Source organism: Oncorhynchus keta, chromosome 19 (assembly GCF_023373465.1).
Source record: "Oncorhynchus keta strain PuntledgeMale-10-30-2019 chromosome 19, Oket_V2, whole genome shotgun sequence".
Lineage (NCBI taxonomy): Eukaryota > Metazoa > Chordata > Actinopteri > Salmoniformes > Salmonidae > Oncorhynchus > Oncorhynchus keta.
In genome coordinates, this window is record NC_068439.1 from 14,165,646 (window position 1) to 14,183,366 (window position 17,721).

Consider the following 17,721-nt stretch of genomic DNA (forward strand, 5'->3'; position numbering starts at 1 on the left):
GTACCTCTGCATATCGACTCAGTACTGGTACCCCTGCACATTGACTCAGTACTGGTACCTCTGCATATCGACTCGGTACTGGTACCTCGTGTATATCTCCAAGTTATCGTTACTCATTGTGTTATTATTTTTCTATTATTTCTCTTGTTTTCTGTCTGTGTTGACAGGAAAGGCCTGTCAGTAAGCATTTCACTGTTAGTCTACACCTATAACATTTGATTTGATGTCAATGTTGGTAAAGATGCAGGACAAAGGTCTTGTCCAGTTATGTGACAGTACATGATGAGTGACCTTGCCTGAGAGCGGACAACGTAGCGCTCTCATAGCGCTCTCCCTTAGTCTTTCCTAAGTTTTGGCTCCGTGGGCTAATATGACCCTGACGCAGACAGACAACCGGGGATTCTAACCCAGACAGTCACGATGTAACACATGTGAAAGAGCAGCGTTCAATTCCCTTCTCTGATGATGACATTAGCTGATGGTCTGGAGTGGTTTGGGACGTGTCTACTTGTCCCTGAGAGTCCCTGGTGTCTGGTCTGTGTCTTGCTTTGCCACTTGAGCTGCTACAGTCAGCTATGGTTTGGAGAGTGTGGAGTCTTCCTCTTATTAACTCCCTCTCTGTTTCTGCTCTATTTCAATGTTAAATGACATTCAACACGAGAGACCGGCGTCAAACGCAACTGGTGAGCTTTGTGTGTGTGTGTGTGTGTGTGTGTGTGTGTGTGTGTGTGTGTGTGTGTGTGTGTGTGTGTGTGTGTGTGTGTGTGTGTGTGTGTGTGTGTGTGTGTGTGTGTGTGTGTCATGTTGTGTGTGTCATGTTGCATGTGTCATGTGAGAATAGCAGAATACCACAAGGTTTGCGGTCTCACATGGACTTTAAGAGAATTCTTTCTAATTTCCTTCTCTTCTAAAAACCATTTTCTGTCCTGTTTTGTATTTTGGTAGATATTACTGTAAGGTCTTGTGTGTGTGTGTGTTATTTCTTTATTTAGGAGATCTGTTTTACACAAAATGTCATTGCTCTATGCCAGAGGCGTTTTACCGTTTTGGATGCTACTCACCTTTAAGCGTTAAGAATACCTTCGGTCTTTGTTCTGTGTAATGTGTATTTTACATTTCTTTCATCAATGGCCAATTGTGGGATAAAAGGTCGAAATGTATGCATCAACATGTTTTGGGCTAACGATATATGTGTGTGTGTATGTCCAAGTGTGTGTATGTCCCGGCCGGTAGCAGGCTGGTGTGGCCAGCAGGCTGGTGTGGGCAGCAGGCTGGTGTGGGCAGCAGGCTGGTGTGGGCAGCAGGCTGGTGTGGGCAGCAGGCTGGTGTGGGCAGCAGGCTGGTGTGGCCAGCAGGCTGGTGTGGGCAGCAGGCTGGTGTGGCCAGCAGGCTGGTGTGGCCAGCCAGACAGGACTATTTAACAGTGTCTGCAGAGCTTTTCAAGAAAAACATTTGATAAACAGATTGTGAGGAAGTTGTGGAGAAGCAGACCTGTACGTGTGTGTGTGAATGTTCAGACGCCTGCAGGACTCTGGGCACTGAAACACTCGTCTAAATTACCCCCACCACAAAACCACACACCTTCAGCCAGCAAAGTACTCTCTCTCTCTCGCTCTCAGTCGCGTGATCATGTTTTTCCTGGATTGGGCTCCAGCTCTGTAGAGTATGAGTAGAGAGAGGAAGTCAGTATTTTTCGGTGAGTGCTGACACAGATTACACACAAACACACACACACACACACACCAGACGTGACTAATTACGAGAAGCTTGCAGAAGGCTTTCAGAAACACAGCCTAACACGACCGTAAAATATCGGCAAACTATGTGCTCACTGGCACAAAACAACCACAGGGAAAGAGCTGAGCTACTACACAGAGCCAGATAGAATGGAGCCAACACCTTTTGAAGTACTTAGCACCCACACCTCCTTAGAACCCAGTGCTCAGAACCCACTTTATGGAACCTGGTGTTTGGAACCTAAACGCTTGGTCTAAGAAACCATAATGATCAAAATACAAAGTTATACCGAATTACAACGAATCTGTTCAAATACATCTGATTTTAAGTTGGTAAACAGTTCTCTTGAAAAAAATGAGCAGCTTTGGCCAAACTCGATCAAAACAGTTTAGCGTCCAAGGCTTAACGAGGACAACTTGACGTATGTGGCATTGTGGGCTCCTACTACTACTAAATCCAAGACAAAGCTATAGTCCTCCAGAAATAATGTTAATAAAAACACTATAGGGTACAGTAACACAAGTCCGACTACTAATGATCACACCAACGTGAGGTCATCATCCATCCTTCAGAATGTGCCAGAGTGAACTGTAAAGATGAAGAAGAGGACGTGACATGAAAGAGTGGAGGCTAGCCAGAGGGAGGATATGGAAGGAGGGAGAGGGTGAAGACGAGCTGGTGGAATACAAGAGACTAGGGGGAGTTTGTGGCTCAGAAAGGAGCCCTGCGGTGTGGGTTAACCTGACTGGGCGGAGGCCTCTCCAGGTTCTCTCGCTCCATGAGTTTAGCAGTTCTTTCTCTTAATTTTGTGGTGTAGTTCTACCCCATTTTCGTGATATTCATTTGGTAGTTATTATGACCTTGTCTCAAGTCCCCAAAGGGCTCGGGAGGGGCGAAGGTCGAGACATGCGTCCTCTGAAACATGACTTGCCATGTCGCGCTGTTTCTTAACACACTGCGCGCTTAACCCGGACGTCAGTTCTACCAATGTGTCGGAGGAAACACCATTCGACTGACGACCGTAGTCAGATAACAGGCACCCGGCCCACAACAAGGAGTCGTTAGAGCATGATGAGCGAGGGAAAGCCCCCCCCTTTATGGAGGTGTAGTGCCTGTCTCTCTGCTTCCTGGTTTATGGAGGTGTTAATCCTGTCTCTTTGCTTCCTGCTTGTGGAGGTGTAGTGCCTGTCTCTCTGCTTCCTGCTTGTGGAGATGTTAATCCTGTCTCTCTGCTTCCTGCTCTCTGCTTCCTGGTCTCTGCTTCCTGCTTTATGGAGGTGTATTGCCTGTCTCTCTGCTTCCTGGTTTAGGGAGGTGTAGTCCCTCTCTCTCTGCTTTATGGAGGTGTAGTCGCTGTCTCTCTGCTTCCTGGTTTATGGAGATTTTAATCATGTCTCTCTGCTTCCTGCTTTATGGAGGTGTAGTCACTGTCTCTCTGCTTCCTGCTTTATGGAGGTGTAGTCCCTGTCTCTCTGCTTCCTGCTTTATGGAGGTGTAGTCCCTGTCTCTCTGCTTCCTGCTTTATGGAGGTGTAGTCCTTGTCTCTCTGCTTCCTGCTTTATGGAGGTGTAGTCCCTGTCTCTCTGCTTCCTGCTTTATGGAGGTGTAGTCCCTGTCTCTCTGCTTCCTGCTTTATGGAGGTGTAGTCCCTGTCTCTCTGCTTCCTGCTTCATGGAGATGTAGTCCCTGTCTCTCTGCTTCCTGCTTTATGGAGGTGTAGTCCCTGTCTCTCTGCTTCCTGGTTTATGGAGGTGTTAATCCTGTCTCTCTGCTTCCTGCTTCATGGAGGTGTAGTCCCTGTCTCTCTGCTTCCTGCTTTATGGAGGTGTAGTCCCTGTCTCTCTGCTTCCTGCTTTATGGAGGTGTAGTCCCTGTCTCTCTGCTTCCTGCTTCATGGAGGTGTAGTCCCTGTCTCTCTGCTTCCTGCTTCATGGAGGTGTAGTCCTTGTCTCTCTGCTTGCTGCTTTATGGAGGTGTAGTCCCTGTCTCTCTGCTTGCTGCTTTATGGAGGTGTAGTCCCTGTCTCTCTGCTTCCTGCTTTATGGAGGTGTAGTCCTTGTCTCTCTGCTTGCTGCTTTATGGAGGTGTAGTCCTCTGCTTCTCTCTGCTCTGCTTCCTGCTTTATGGAGGTGTAGTCCCTGTCTCTCTGCTTGCTGCTTTATGGAGGTGTAGTCCCTGCTTCCTGCTTTATGGAGGTGTAGTCCTGTCTCTCTGCTTGCTGCTTTATGGAGGTGTAGTCCTGTCTCTCTGCTTGCTGCTTTATGGAGGTGTAGTCCTTGTCTCTCTGCTTGCTGCTTTATGGAGGTGTAGTCCCTGTCTCTCTGCTTCCTGCTTTATGGAGGTGTAGTCCCTGTCTCTCTGCTTCCTGCTTTATGGAGGTGTAGTCCCTGTCTCTCTGCTTCCTGCTTTATGGAGGTGTAGTCCCTGTCTCTCTGCTTCCTCTCTGCTTCCTGCTTTATGGAGGTGTAGTCCCTGTCTCTCTGCTTCCTGCTTTATGGAGGTGTAGTCCCTGTCTCTCTGCTTCCTGCTTTATGGAGGTGTAGTCCCTGTCTCTCTGCTTCCTGCTTTAGGTGTAGGTCTCTCTGCTGTAGTCCCTTCCTGCTTTATGGAGGTGTAGTCCCTGTCTCTCTGCTTCCTGCTTTATGGAGGTGTAGTCCCTGTCTCTCTGCTTCCTGCTTTATGGAGGTGTAGTCTGCTGGAGGTGTAGTCCCTCTCTGCTTCCTGCTTTATGGAGGTGTAGTCCCTGTCTCTCTGCTTCCTGCTTTATGGAGGTGTAGTCCCTGTCTCTCTGCTTCCTGCTTTATGGAGGTGTAGTCCCTGTCTCTCTGCTTCCTGCTTTATGGAGGTGTAGTCCCTGTCTCTCTGCTTCCTGGTTTATGGAGGTGTAGTCTGCTTCCTTCCTGCTTTATGGAGGTGTAGTCCCTGTCTCTCTGCTTCCTGCTTTATGGAGGTGTAGTCCCTGTCTCTCTGCTTCCTGCTTTATGGAGGTGTAGTCCCTGTCTCTCTGCTTCCTGCTTTATGGAGGTGTAGTCCCTGTCTCTCTGCTTCCTGCTTTATGGAGGTGTAGTCCCTGTCTCTCTGCTTCCTGCTTTATGGAGGTGTAGTCCCTGTCTCTCTGCTTCCTGCTTTATGGAGGTGTAGTCCCTGTCTCTCTGCTTCCTGCTTTATGGAGGTGTAGTCCCTCTGCTCTCTGCTTCCTGCTTTATGGAGGTGTAGTCCTCTGTCTGCTTTATGGAGGTGTAGTCTGCTTGCTTCCTGCTTTATGGAGGTGTAGTCCCTGTCTCTCTGCTTCCTGCTTTATGGAGGTGTAGTCCCTGTCTCTCTGCTTGCTGCTTTATGGAGGTGTAGTCCCTGTCTCTCTGCTTCCTGCTTTATGGAGGTGTAGTCCCTGTCTCTCTGCTTCCTGCTTCATGGAGGTGTAGTCCCTGTCTCTCTGCTTGCTGCTTTATGGAGGTGTAGTCCCTGTCTCTCTGCTTCCTGCTTTATGGAGGTGTAGTCCTTGTCTCTCTGCTTCCTGCTTTATGGAGGTGTAGTCCCTGTCTCTCTGCTTGCTGCTTTATGGAGGTGTAGTCCCTGTCTCTCTGCTTCCTGCTTTATGGAGGTGTAGTCCCTGTCTCTCTGCTTCCTGCTTTATGGAGGTGTAGTCCCTGTCTCTCTGCTTCCTGCTTTATGGAGGTGTAGTCCCTGTCTCTCTGCTTCCTGCTTTATGGAGGTGTAGTCCCTGTCTCTCTGCTTCCTGCTTTATGGAGGTGTAGTCCCTGTCTCTCTGCTTCCTGCTTTATGGAGGTGTAGTCCCTGTCTCTCTGCTTCCTGCTTTATGGAGGTGTAGTCCCTGTCTCTCTGCTTCCTGCTTTATGGAGTCGCTGTCTCTCTGGTGTAGTCCCTGTCTCTCTGCTTCCTGCTTTATGGAGGTGTAGTCCCTGTCTCTCTGCTTCCTGCTTTATGGAGGTGTAGTCCCTGTCTCTCTGCTTCCTGCTTTATGGAGGTGTAGTCCCTGTCTCTCTCTGCTGCTTTATGAGGTGTAGTCCCTGTCTCTCTGCTTCCTGCTTTATGGAGGTGTAGTCCTTGTCTCTCTGCTTCCTGCTTTATGGAGGTGTAGTCCCTGTCTCTCTGCTTCCTGCTTCATGGAGGTGTAGTCCTTGTCTCTCTGCTTCCTGCTTTATGGAGGTGTAGTCCTTGTCTCTCTGCTTCCTGCTTTATGGAGGTGTAGTCCCTGTCTCTCTGCTTGCTGCTTCATGGAGGTGTAGTCCCTGTCTCTCTGCTTGCTGCTTTATGGAGGTGTAGTCCTTGTCTCTCTGCTTGCTGCTTTATGGAGGTGTGGGAATGTTCAGGCATTTCACGGACAGGTTTGGGATTTCAACCTCCGTCCTTTCTAATCATTAGAGAGCTTCTGAATACCAGCGGAGGAATACAGAGGGACAGGGAGGAGAGGAAACTGTCCCATTTACACACTCTTGGATGTATCCACTTTACGGTTCACATACGTACACACACATGTAGACAAGAGCATAAACACACTCACACACAGCTTATTCTAGTGGTGGTTTCCCCTCTTGGACTTGATCCGTGTTGTGTAAATATTTGGTGGTGGTAACATGAGGATGAAGCGATCATTCGTTCCTTCTGGAAATAAAAGCAAACAAGTCCAGCTGTCACGAGCTATGACAGGTCAAACAAATAGCCAGCCAAAAACACGTTAAGCCAGACCCAGCCCTGGCACGGCCACTATAGCACCTGGGTGGGTCCAATAACACACAGACACGAATTAGCATGACATTCAGAAACACACATATAGTAAGCACACACGCGCACACACACGCGCACACACACACTAATCCATGGATGTTGCAGCTGGAAGGGTCGAATAACATCCCTGGCTGACCTCTTGGCTCTCAACTTGGGCTCTTTAGTTTTGCACACTGGCGGTAGAGTTCTAATGTTAACCAGACTGACTCACTGGCACTAGAGTTCTAATGTTAACCAGACTGACTCACTGGCGGTAGAGTTCTAATGTTAACCAGACTGACTCACTGGCGGTAGAGTTCTAATGTTAACCAGACTGACTCACTGGCGGTAGAGTTCTAATGTTAACCAGACTGACTCACTGGCGGTAGAGTTCTAATGTTAACCAGACTGACTCACTGGCACTAGAGTTCTAATGTTAACCAGACTGACTCACTGGCGGTAGAGTTCTAATGTTAACCAGACTGACTCACTGGCGGTAGAGTTCTAATGTTAACCAGACTGACTCACTGGCACTAGAGTTCTAATGTTAACCAGACTGACTCACTGGCGGTAGAGTTCTAATGTTAACCAGACTGACTCACTGGCACTAGAGTTCTAATGTTAACCAGACTGACTCACTGGCGGTAGAGTTCTAATGTTAACCAGACTGACTCACTGGCACTAGAGTTATAATGTTAACCAGACTGACTCACTGGCACTAGAGTTCTAATGTTAACCAGACTGACTCACTGGCAGTAGAGTACTAATGCTAACCAGATATGTTCTGCATCATCTGAGTATTGAGTATTATTTGTCATTTTGAGAATACGGTTTTGTTCTCTGGAATGACCCAAATCTAAGCTCTTGTGATGTCAAGGGCATGAAGCCTCTTCACACGTGATCAAATGTAAACATATTCAGCCAGCCAGGTACCAACCCTTGCGCTACCACTGCTCGCTCTCTCTCTCTCTCTCTCTCTCTCTCTCTCTCTCTCTCTCTCTCTCTCTCTCTCTCTCTCTCTCTCTCTCTCTCTGTGTGTATCTCTTTACCTCTCCTCTCTCCTCTCCCCTCTCTTTCTCTCTCACACAGTCCAATGACCAAACAATCATGAATATCTCAACCTCTCCCTTTCTCATTCTCTCCATTCCAGTTGCTAGCAGCTAAACCTAGAGCCGGGGAGTCAGATGACCATGCTGTTGGCTCCTGTCTGTGTGCTGCTGCTGCTGGGGGGCCGTGTCCTTGGAGGAGGCTACCCCCCCATGCCCCAGATGAAGTACATGCAGCCCATGATGAAGGGCCCTGTGGGACCTCCCTTCCGAGAGGGCAAGGGACAGTACCTCGGTGAGTGTGTGCGCGTGCGTGTGTGTGTGTGTGTGTGTGTGTGTGTGTGTGTGTGTGTGTGTGTGTGTGTGTGTGTGTGTGTGTGTGTGTGTGTGTGTGTGTGTGTGTGTGTGTGTGTGTGTGTGTGTGTGTGTGTGTGTGTGTGTGTGTTTGTGTGTGTGTATGTAGTACGTCACCCAGTGGTTAAGCAATGCGGGAAGCAGGAGGAAAAGGTTTTCACTGATTATCCACTAGCTTAAGCCAGCATAGCAGCCTCTGCCTGCAGAAGCCACAGCCAAGATTGAATGCATATGAATGCTTAGATGAGGCTTACAGAAGCTCTGGTTCAGAAATATAGGAGAGAGAAGAGATGAGATGGGAGAGGAGGCCAAAGAGAAGGAGGATGGGAAAACAACTCAGAGGAGGTTCTTAAGAGCGATGCCAAGGCTGAACCATTTTAAGGTCTCTGAAGAATCATACAAAAATCCTAAACCAGAATTGTTTCGGAACTCCTGGACCGGAATTAGATATCCCCGCTGTAGGGTTTTAAGCCGTATTTATATATTTCCCACAGTGCCTTTTTGAGTGAATTTTAAACTTACCAGTTGAATTAATTAATACATGTTTAGTCTCGTGGTCTTCACCAAGTGAGATCCTAAGTGTTGTTATTAAAATAAATTATTTTAGACAATATAATTTATATTTTATAAGGATTTCTTCTGAGGGCCTAGTTTTACTCTAATACAGTGGCCTGAAACTCATGGGTTACAGGTCACATCAGGCCTCCAAGTCACATTATGCTGGCTTGCAAAGTGATGTGTAATTCTTATGGGAATCCAGCGAGAATTATTATTCACCCTCAACCTGCATTAAGAATCATTGCTAGGGTTGAGAAGACTAAGATAATTATTATTCACCCTCAACCTGCATTAAGAATCATTGCTAGGGTTGGGAAGACTAAGATAATTATTATTCACCCTCAACCTGCATTAAGAATCATTGCTAGGTTTGGGAAGACTAAGAGAATTATTATTCACCCTCAACCTGCATTAAGAATCATTGCTAGGGTTGGGAAGACTAAGATAATTATTATTCACCCTCAACCTGCATTAAGAATCATTGCTAGGGTTGGGAAGACTAAGAGAATTATTATTCACCCTCAACCTGCATTAAGAATCATTGCTAGGGTTGGGAAGACTAAGATAATTATTATTCACCCTCAACCTGCATTAAGAATCATTGCTAGGGTTGGGAAGACTAAGATAATTATTATTCACCCTCAACCTGCATTAAGAATCATTGCTAGGGTTGGGAAGACTAAGATAATTATTATTCACCCTCAACCTGCATTAAGAATCATTGCTAGGGTTGGGAAGACTAAGAGAATTATTATTCACCCTCAACCTGCATTAAGAATCATTGCTAGGGTTGGGAAGACTAAGAAATGAGACCAACTTAAACATCTAAACTGGAACAACCATCTCAGTAACAAGTGCAATAAGTCCAAGTAACCGACTGGAATAGTTTAGAACAATATATGTTATATCGAGTAGCATAAGATCAATTCAAAAATATTGAAACAAACATTTCTAAAGATCAACCTCCAATAGAGCATGCTGGGAAATGTTTTAATGATGGCCGTGGTTTTGGTTTAACTGTGGTTATTAACACCAACACTGGGGTTATTTTACACCACTGAGTGTTAATTTAACTGAACTCTTTGCAGTGTTCATTTAACTGAACTCTTTGCAGTGTTCATTTAACTGAACTCTTTGCAGTGTTAATTTAACTGAACTCTTTGCAGTGTTCATTTAACTGAACTCTGCAGTGTTCATTTAACTGAACTCTTTGCAGTGTTCATTTAACTGAACTCTTTGCAGTGTTAATTTAACTGAACTCTTTGCAGTGTTCATTTAACTGAACTCTGCAGTGTTCATTTAACTGAACTCTTTGCAGTGTTCATTTAACTGAACTCTTTGCAGTGTTAATTTAACTGAACTCTTTGCAGTGTTCATTTAACTGAACTCTTTGCAGTGTTCATTTAACTGAACTCTTTGCAGTGTTAATTTAACTGAACTCTTTGCAGTGTTAATTTAACTGAACTCTTTGCAGTGTTAATTTAACTGAACTCTTTGCAGTGTTAATTTAACTGAACTCTTTGCAGTGTTAATTTAACTGAACTCTTTGCAGTGTTAATTTAACTCTTGAATTAAACACCAGACAATGTTACACTGAAAAATCAACACTAGTTAATACCGTCAAATTTGCTGTGTGCTATGAAACACATTTCAAGAACCTTTTAAAATTCTGAAGAACCTTAGATGCCACATTTAGAACCCCACTCAAAGGTTATTTATCGGGCAAGAGTTCTCAGAGGAACCTTAGGTGCTAAAGGAGGGGATGGAGAGAGAAAGTGGATTGTTGGAAATAGGGATATTTTGATGATGATTGAGCCAGAGAGAACATTACATTCCCCAACAGTGAAAATGTACCTCTCTTCTAGGAAAACAGAGAGATAAATTAGATTAAAGAAAGAAGCCAACGCTCCCTGTATCTTTCATTGTCGACAGATAGAGTTCAAAGTTCAGCACTTTGATTACAATGGTTAGCATGTGTATTATAAAACTGTAGATGTAAGCAATGTAATGATGCTCTTCCCTGATGTCTTACAGATAGCGAGGTCAGATAGAGTTCTCCCACTCTATTCAACTCAATAGCCTCCCAAAAACAGTGCATTCGGAAAGTATTCAGACCCCTTAACTTTTTCCACATTCTGTTAGGTTACAGCCTTTTCTAAAATGAATTTAATAAAACAAATGTGCTCATCAATCTACACACAATACCCCATAATGACAAAGCAAAACATTTTTTTCATACATATTTGGAAACTTGTTTACATAAGTATTCAGACCCTTTGCTATGAGACTCGAAATTGAGCTCAGGTGCATCCTGTTTCCATTGATCATCCTTGAGATGTTTCTACAACTTGATTGGAGTCCACCTGTGGTAAATTCAATTGATTGGACATGATTTGGAAAGGCACACACCTGTCTATATAAGGTCCCACAGTTGACAGTACCTAACAAAAACCAAGCCCTGAGGAATTGTCCATAGCACTCCAAGACAGGATTGTGTCGAAGCACAGATCTGGAGAAGGGTACCAACACATTGAAGGTCCCCAGAACACAGTGGTCTCCATCATTCTGAAATGAGAGGAGTTTTGAACCACCAAGACTCTTACTAGAGCTGGTCGCCCAGCCAAACTGAGTAATCAGGGGAGAAGGGCCTTGGTCAGGGAGGTGACCAAGAACCCAATGGTCACTCTGACAGAGCTTTAGAGTTCCTCTGTGGAGATGGGAGAACCTTCCATAAGGACAACCATCTCTGCAGCACTCCACCAATCAGGCCTTTATGGTAGAGTGGCCAGACGGAAGGCAATGCTCAGTATAATGCACATGACAGCCCGCTTGGAGTTTGCCAAAAGGCACCTAAAGGACTCAGACCATGAGAAACAAAATTCTCTGGCCTGATGAAACCAAGAATGAACTCTTTGGCCTGAATACCATATGTCTGGAGGAAACCAGGCACTGCTCATCACCCGGTCAATACCGTCCCTACAGTGAACCATGGGGGTTGCAGCATCATGCTGTGGGGATGTTTTTCAGCGGCAGGGACTGACCGACTACTCAGGATCAAGGCAAAGATGAACAGAACAAAGTACAGAGAGATCCTTGATGAAAACCCGCTTAGGACCTCAGACTGGGGCGAAGGTTCACCTTCCAACAGGACTTTGACCCTAAGCACACAGTCAAGACCACACAGGAGTGGCTTCGGGACAAGTCTCTGAATGTCCTTGAGTGCCCCAGCCAGAGCCCGGACTTGAACCCGATTGAACATCTCTGGAGAGACCTGAAAATAGCTATGCAGCAACGCTCCCCATCCAACCTGACAGAGCTTAAGAGGATCTGCAGAGAAGAATGGGAGAAATTCCCCAAATACTGGTGTGCCAAGCTTGTAGGGTCATACCCAAGAAGACTCAAGGCTGCCAAAGGTGCTTCAACAAAGTACTGAGTAAAGGGTCTGAAAACTTATGTAAATATCATATTTCAGTTTTTTATTATTTAACACATTAGCAGAAATGTCTAAAACCTGTTTTTGCTTTGTCATAATGAGGTATTGTGTGTGAATTGATGTGGGGAGAAAAAGTAATTCAATTCGTTTTAGAATAAGGCTGTAATGTAAAAAAAAAAAAAAAAAAAGGAAAAGTGAAGGGGTCTGAATACTCTCCGAATGCACTGTACCCTGCTTTGTTATAACAGTCTTCACCAGAATAGTATAACCAGCACAAGATATTGATCCATACAAATCCATTGTCATTGTCTTGATTTGAAGTTTGAGGTTGCCAGTAGCCTCTCCCAGACAGCCAGTAGAATCTCACTGCCTCTCCCAGACAGCCAGTAGAATCTCACTGCCTCTCCCAGACAGTCAGTAGAATCTCACTGCCTCTCCCAGACAGCCAGTAGAATCTCACTGCCTCTCCCAGACAGCCAGTAGAATCTCACTGCCTCTCCCAGACAGCCAGTAGAATCTTACTGCCTCTCCCAGACAGCCAGTAGCATCTCACTGCCTCTCCCAGACAGCCAGTAGCATCTCAATGCCTCTCCCAGACAACCAGTAGCATCTCACTGCCTCTCCCAGACAACCAGTAGCATCTCACTGCCTCTCCCAGACAACCAGCAGCATCTCACTGCCTCTCCCAGACAGCCAGTAGCATCTCACTGCCTCTCCCAGACAGCCAGTAGAATATCACTGCCTCTCCTAGACAGCCAGTAGAATCTCACTGCCTCTCCCAGACAGCCAGTAGCATCTCACTGCCTCTCCCAGACAACCAGTAGCATCTCACTGCCTCTCCCAGAGAGCCAGTAGAATCTCACTGCCTCTCCCAGAGAGCCAGTAGAATCTCACTGCCTCTCCCAGAGAGCCAGTAGAATCTCACTGCCTCTCCCAGACAACCAGTAGCATATCACTGCCTCTCCTAGACAGCCAGTAGAATCTCACTGCCTCTCCCAGACAATCAGTAGAATATCACAGCCTCTCCCAGACAGCCAGTAGAATCTCACTGCCTCTCCCAGACAACCAGTAGCATCTCACTGCCTCTCCCAGACAGCCAGTAGAATCTCACTGCCTCTCCCAGACAGCCAGTAGCATCTCACTGCCTCTCCCAGAGAGCCAGTAGAATCTCACTGCCTCTCCCAGACAGCCAGTAGAATATCACTGCCTCTCCCAGACAGCCAGTAGCATCTCACTGCCTCTTCCAGACAACCAGTATAATATGACTGCCTCTCCCAGACAGCCAGTAGAATATCACTGCCTCTCCCAGACAGCCAGTAGAATCTCACTGCCTCTCCCAGACAGCCAGTAGCATCTCACTGCCTCTCCCAGACAGCCAGTATAATATGACTGCCTCTCCCAGAGAGCCAGTAGCATCTCACTGCCTCTCCCAGACAGCCAGTAGAATCTCACTGCCTCTCCCAGACAGCCAGTAGCATCTCACTGCCTCTCCCAGACAGCCAGTAGCATCTCACTGCCTCTCCCAGACAGCCAGTAGAATCTCACTGCCTCTCCCAGACAGCCAGTAGCATCTCACTGCCTCTCCCAGACAGCCAGTAGCATCTCACTGCCTCTCCCAGACAACCAGTAGCATCTCACTGCCTCTCCCAGACAGCCAGTAGAATCTCACTGCCTCTCCCAGACAGCCAGTAGAATATCACTGCCTCTCCCAGACAGCCAGTAGCATCTCACTGCCTCTTCCAGACAGCCAGTATAATATCACTGCCTCTCCCAGACAGCCAGTAGAATATCACTGCCTCTCCCAGACAGCCAGTAGAATCTCACTGCCTCTCCCAGACAGCCAGTAGCATCTCACTGCCTCTCCCAGACAGCCAGTATAATATGACTGCCTCTCCCAGAGAGCCAGTAGCATCTCACTGCCTCTCCCAGACAGCCAGTAGAATCTCACTGCCTCTCCCAGACAGCCAGTAGCATCTCACTGCCTCTCCCAGACAACCAGTAGCATCTCACTGCCTCTCCCAGACAGCCAGTAGAATCTCACTGCCTCTCCCAGACAGCCAGTAGCATCTCACTGCCTCTCCCAGACAACCAGTAGAATATCACTGCCTCTCCCAGAGAGCCAGTAGCATCTCACTGCCTCTCCTAGAGAGCCAGTACTATTGCTTGGATCAAGGAACCTCATGGTTTATATAATTAGGACAAATATCCAAACATGGGTTCATAAGGACAAACTACTAGTAGGACAAAATATCAACAGAGACATTCACAAAAACCACCCACACAGAGAAGAAAACAGTATATCCATTTCTCCCTCACCGACATCCAGGTTGTATATTTGATATGGAGGCCATCCCAGATGGAGACAGGACAGACACATATATTTGTGTAGTAAAGCCTGTGCCTTATTTGTCCTTGGTGGGCAGTAAAAAGACAGTGCGGAGACTACGCCTCTTTGCCTTCTCTGGGTCTAGTAGGAATTGGCAGGGGTTCACTAGGTCTGATGAGGCTCTGATTGCCCACTGTTTTCTGAACTCCGCTGGGTTCCACTAGGCCCTGCACTGTGTGTGTGTGTGTGTGTGTGTGTGTGTGTGTGTGTGTGTGTGTGTGTGTGTGTGTGTGTGTGTGTGTGTGTGTGTGTGTGTGTGTGTGTGTGTGTGTGTGTGTGTGTGTGTGTGTGTGTGTGTGTGTGTGTGTGTGTGTTAGACTCTGGTAGGCCTTGTTCCTTCCACCATCTGGTTGCCGTTACCACTGTTTTTCACTTTAGACAGTCAGACACTGTGTTTTGTATTTGAGTCCCCAACAACTGGAGGTTCTGGTTTTCAAGGGAAAAGGAAAGAAAGCCTGTGACGGGACATCCGCTTTTGGACTTTAAAGGTGCAATATGCAGAACTTGCTCTGCCATTTCCTGTTTGAAAAAAATTGAATAGTTCTCTTAATTTCAGTTTATGTGAGACAACAAGCAATGTATAGCGTAGAGCAGTGGTCACTAACCAGTCGCTCAATCTCCAAGACATTCCTAGTCGATCTCCAAGACATTCCTAGTCGATCTCCAAGACATTCCTAGTCGATCTCCAAGACATTCCTAGTCGATCTCCAAGACATTCCTAGTCGATCTCCAAGGCATTCCTAGTCGATCTCCAAACATGTCTATAAACCTAACGATAAAGCCTTGCGTTCATATAAAAAAAAAATGTTTTTGTGTTTTTGGCGGTAGGCAGACCTAGTGCCGGGAAGGCACTAGTGTTCCCATTTTGAACCATTTCAGGTGTCAACACTGCTGCCTCGCTCCTCTCAGACTGACCATCAGATTTTAATTTTTTAATTTTTTTATTTCACCTTTATTTAACCAGGTAGGCTAGTTGAGAACAAGTTCTCATTTGCAACTGCGACCTGGCCAAGATATAGCATAGCAGTGTGAGCAGACAACACAGAGTTACACATGGAGTAAACAATTAACAAGTCAATAACACAATAGGAAAAAAAAAAGTGGAGTCTATATACATTGTGTGCAAAAGGCATGAGGTAGGCGAATAATTACAATTTTGCAGATTAACACTGCAAAAGAGCAGAAAAGTAAATCAATAAAAACAGTATGGGGATGAGGTAGGTAAAAATGGGTGGGCTATTTGCCGATAGACTATGTACAGCTGCAGCGATCGGTTAGCTGCTCAGATAGCAGATGTTTGAAGTTGTTGAGGGAGATAAAAGTCTCCAACTTCAGCGATTTTTGCAATTCGTTCCAGTCACAGGCAGCAGAGAACTGTAACGAAAGGCGGCCAAATGAGGTGTTGGCTTTCGGGATGATCAGTGAGATTCACCTGCTGGAGCGCGTGCTACAGATGGGTGTTGCCATCGTGACCAGTGAACTGAGATAAGGCGGAGCTTTACCTAGCATGGACTTGTAGATGATCTGGAGCCAGTGGGTCTGGCGACGAATATGTAGCGAGGGCCAGCCGACTAGAGCGTACAAGTCGCAGTGGTGGGTGGTATAAGGTGCTTTAGTGACAAAACGGATGGCACAGTGATAAACTGCATCCAGTTTGCTGAGTAGAGTGTTGGAGGCAATTTTGTAGATGACATCGCCGAAGTCGAGGATCGGTAGGATAGTCAGTTTTACTAGGGTAAGTTTGGCGGCGTGAGTGAAGGAGGCTTTGTTGCGGAATAGAAAGCCGACTCTTGATTTGATTTTCGATTGGAGATGTTTGATGTGAGTCTGGAAGGAGAGTTTACAGTCTAGCCAGACACCTAGGTACTTATAGATGTCCACATATTCAAGGTCGGAACCATCCAGGGTGGTGATGCTGGTCAGGCGTGCGGTTGCAGGCAGCGAACGGTTGAAAAGCATGCATTTGGTTTTACTAGAGTTCAAGAGCAGTTGGAGGCCACGGAAGGAGTGTTGTATGGCATTGAAGCTCGTTTGGAGGTTAGATAGCACAGTGTCCAAGGTCGGGCCGGAAGTATATAGAATGGTGTCGTCTGCGTAGAGGTGGATCAGGGAATCGCCCGCAGCAAGAGCAACATCATTGATATATACAGAAAAAAGAGTCGGCCCGAGGATTGAACCCTGTGGCACCCCCATAGAGACTTCCAGAGGACCGGACAGCATGCCCTCCGATTTGACACACTGAACTCTGTCTGCAAAGTAATTGGTGAACCAGGCAAGTCAGTCATCCGAAAAACCGAGGCTACTGAGTCTGCCGATAAGAATATGGTGATTGACCGAGTCGAAAGTAATAATAATAATAATAATAAAGTCTTGGCAAGGTCGATGAAGAGGGCTGCACAGTACTGTCTTTTATCGATGGCGGTTATGATATCGTTTAGTACCTTGAGCGTGGCTGAGGTGCACCCGTGACCGGCTCGGAAACCAGATTGCACAGCGGAGAAGGTACGGTGGGATTCGAGATGGTCAGTGACCTGTTTGTTGTCTTGGCTTTCGAAGACCTTAGATAGGCAGGGCAGGATGGATATAGGTCTGTAACAGTTTGGGTCCAGGGTGTCTCCCCCTTTGAAGAGGGGGATGACTGCGGCAGCTTTCCAGTCCTTGGGGATCTCAGACGATATGAAAGAGAGGTTGAACAGGCTGGTAATAGGGGTTGCGACAATGGCGGCGGATAGTTTCAGAAATAGAGGGTCCAGATTGTCAAGCCCAGCTGATTTGTACGGGTCCAGGTTTTGCAGCTCTTTCAGAACATCTGCTATCTGGATTTGGGTAAAGGAGAACCTGGAGAGGCTTAGGTGAGTAGCTGCGGGGGGGGGGGGGGCTGTTGGCCGAGGTTGGAGTAGCCAGGCGGAAGGCATGGCCAGCCGTTGAGAAATGCTTGTTGAAGTTTTCGATAATCATGGATTTATCGGTGGTGACCGTGTTACCTAGTCTCAGTGCAGTGGGCAGCTGGAAGGGGGTGCTATTGTTCTCCATGGACTTCACAGTGTCCCAGAACTTTTTGGAGTTGGAGCTACAGGATGCAAACTTCTGCCTGAAGAAGCTGGCCTTGGCTTACCTGACTGACTGCGTGTATTGGTTCCTGACTTCCCTGAACAGTTGCATATCGTGGGGACTGTTCGATGCTATTGCAGTCCGCCACAGGATGTTTTTGTGCTGGTCGAGGGCAGTCAGGTCTGGAGTGAACCAAGGGCTATATCTGTTCTTAGTTCTGCATTTTTTGAACGGAGCATGCTTATCTAAAATGGTGAGGAAGTTACTTTTAAAGAATGACCAGGTATCCTCAACTAACGGGATGAGGTCAATGTCCTTCCAGGATACCCGTGCCAGGTCGATTAGAAAGGCCCGCTCACAGAAGTGTTTTAGGGAGCGTTTGACAGTGATGTGGGGTGGTCGTTTGACTGCGGCTCTGTAGCGGATACAGG

General features: G+C 46.7%; 1 protein-coding gene across 50 annotated transcripts in view; it reads left to right on the forward strand.

Moving 5' to 3' along the window:
* LOC118372964 (collagen alpha-2(VIII) chain-like) overlaps positions 1-17,721 on the forward strand; it is a 116,237-nt gene that overhangs the window by 80,984 nt on the left and 17,532 nt on the right. For all 50 annotated transcript variants that reach the window (XM_052469687.1, XM_052469694.1, XM_052469691.1 and 47 more), the window contains exon 2: positions 7,613-7,803. In XM_052469687.1, coding sequence (XP_052325647.1) covers positions 7,647-7,803 — 157 coding nt within the window. In that variant the 5' untranslated portion in view covers positions 7,613-7,646. The remainder of the gene's footprint in view (positions 1-7,612; positions 7,804-17,721) is intronic.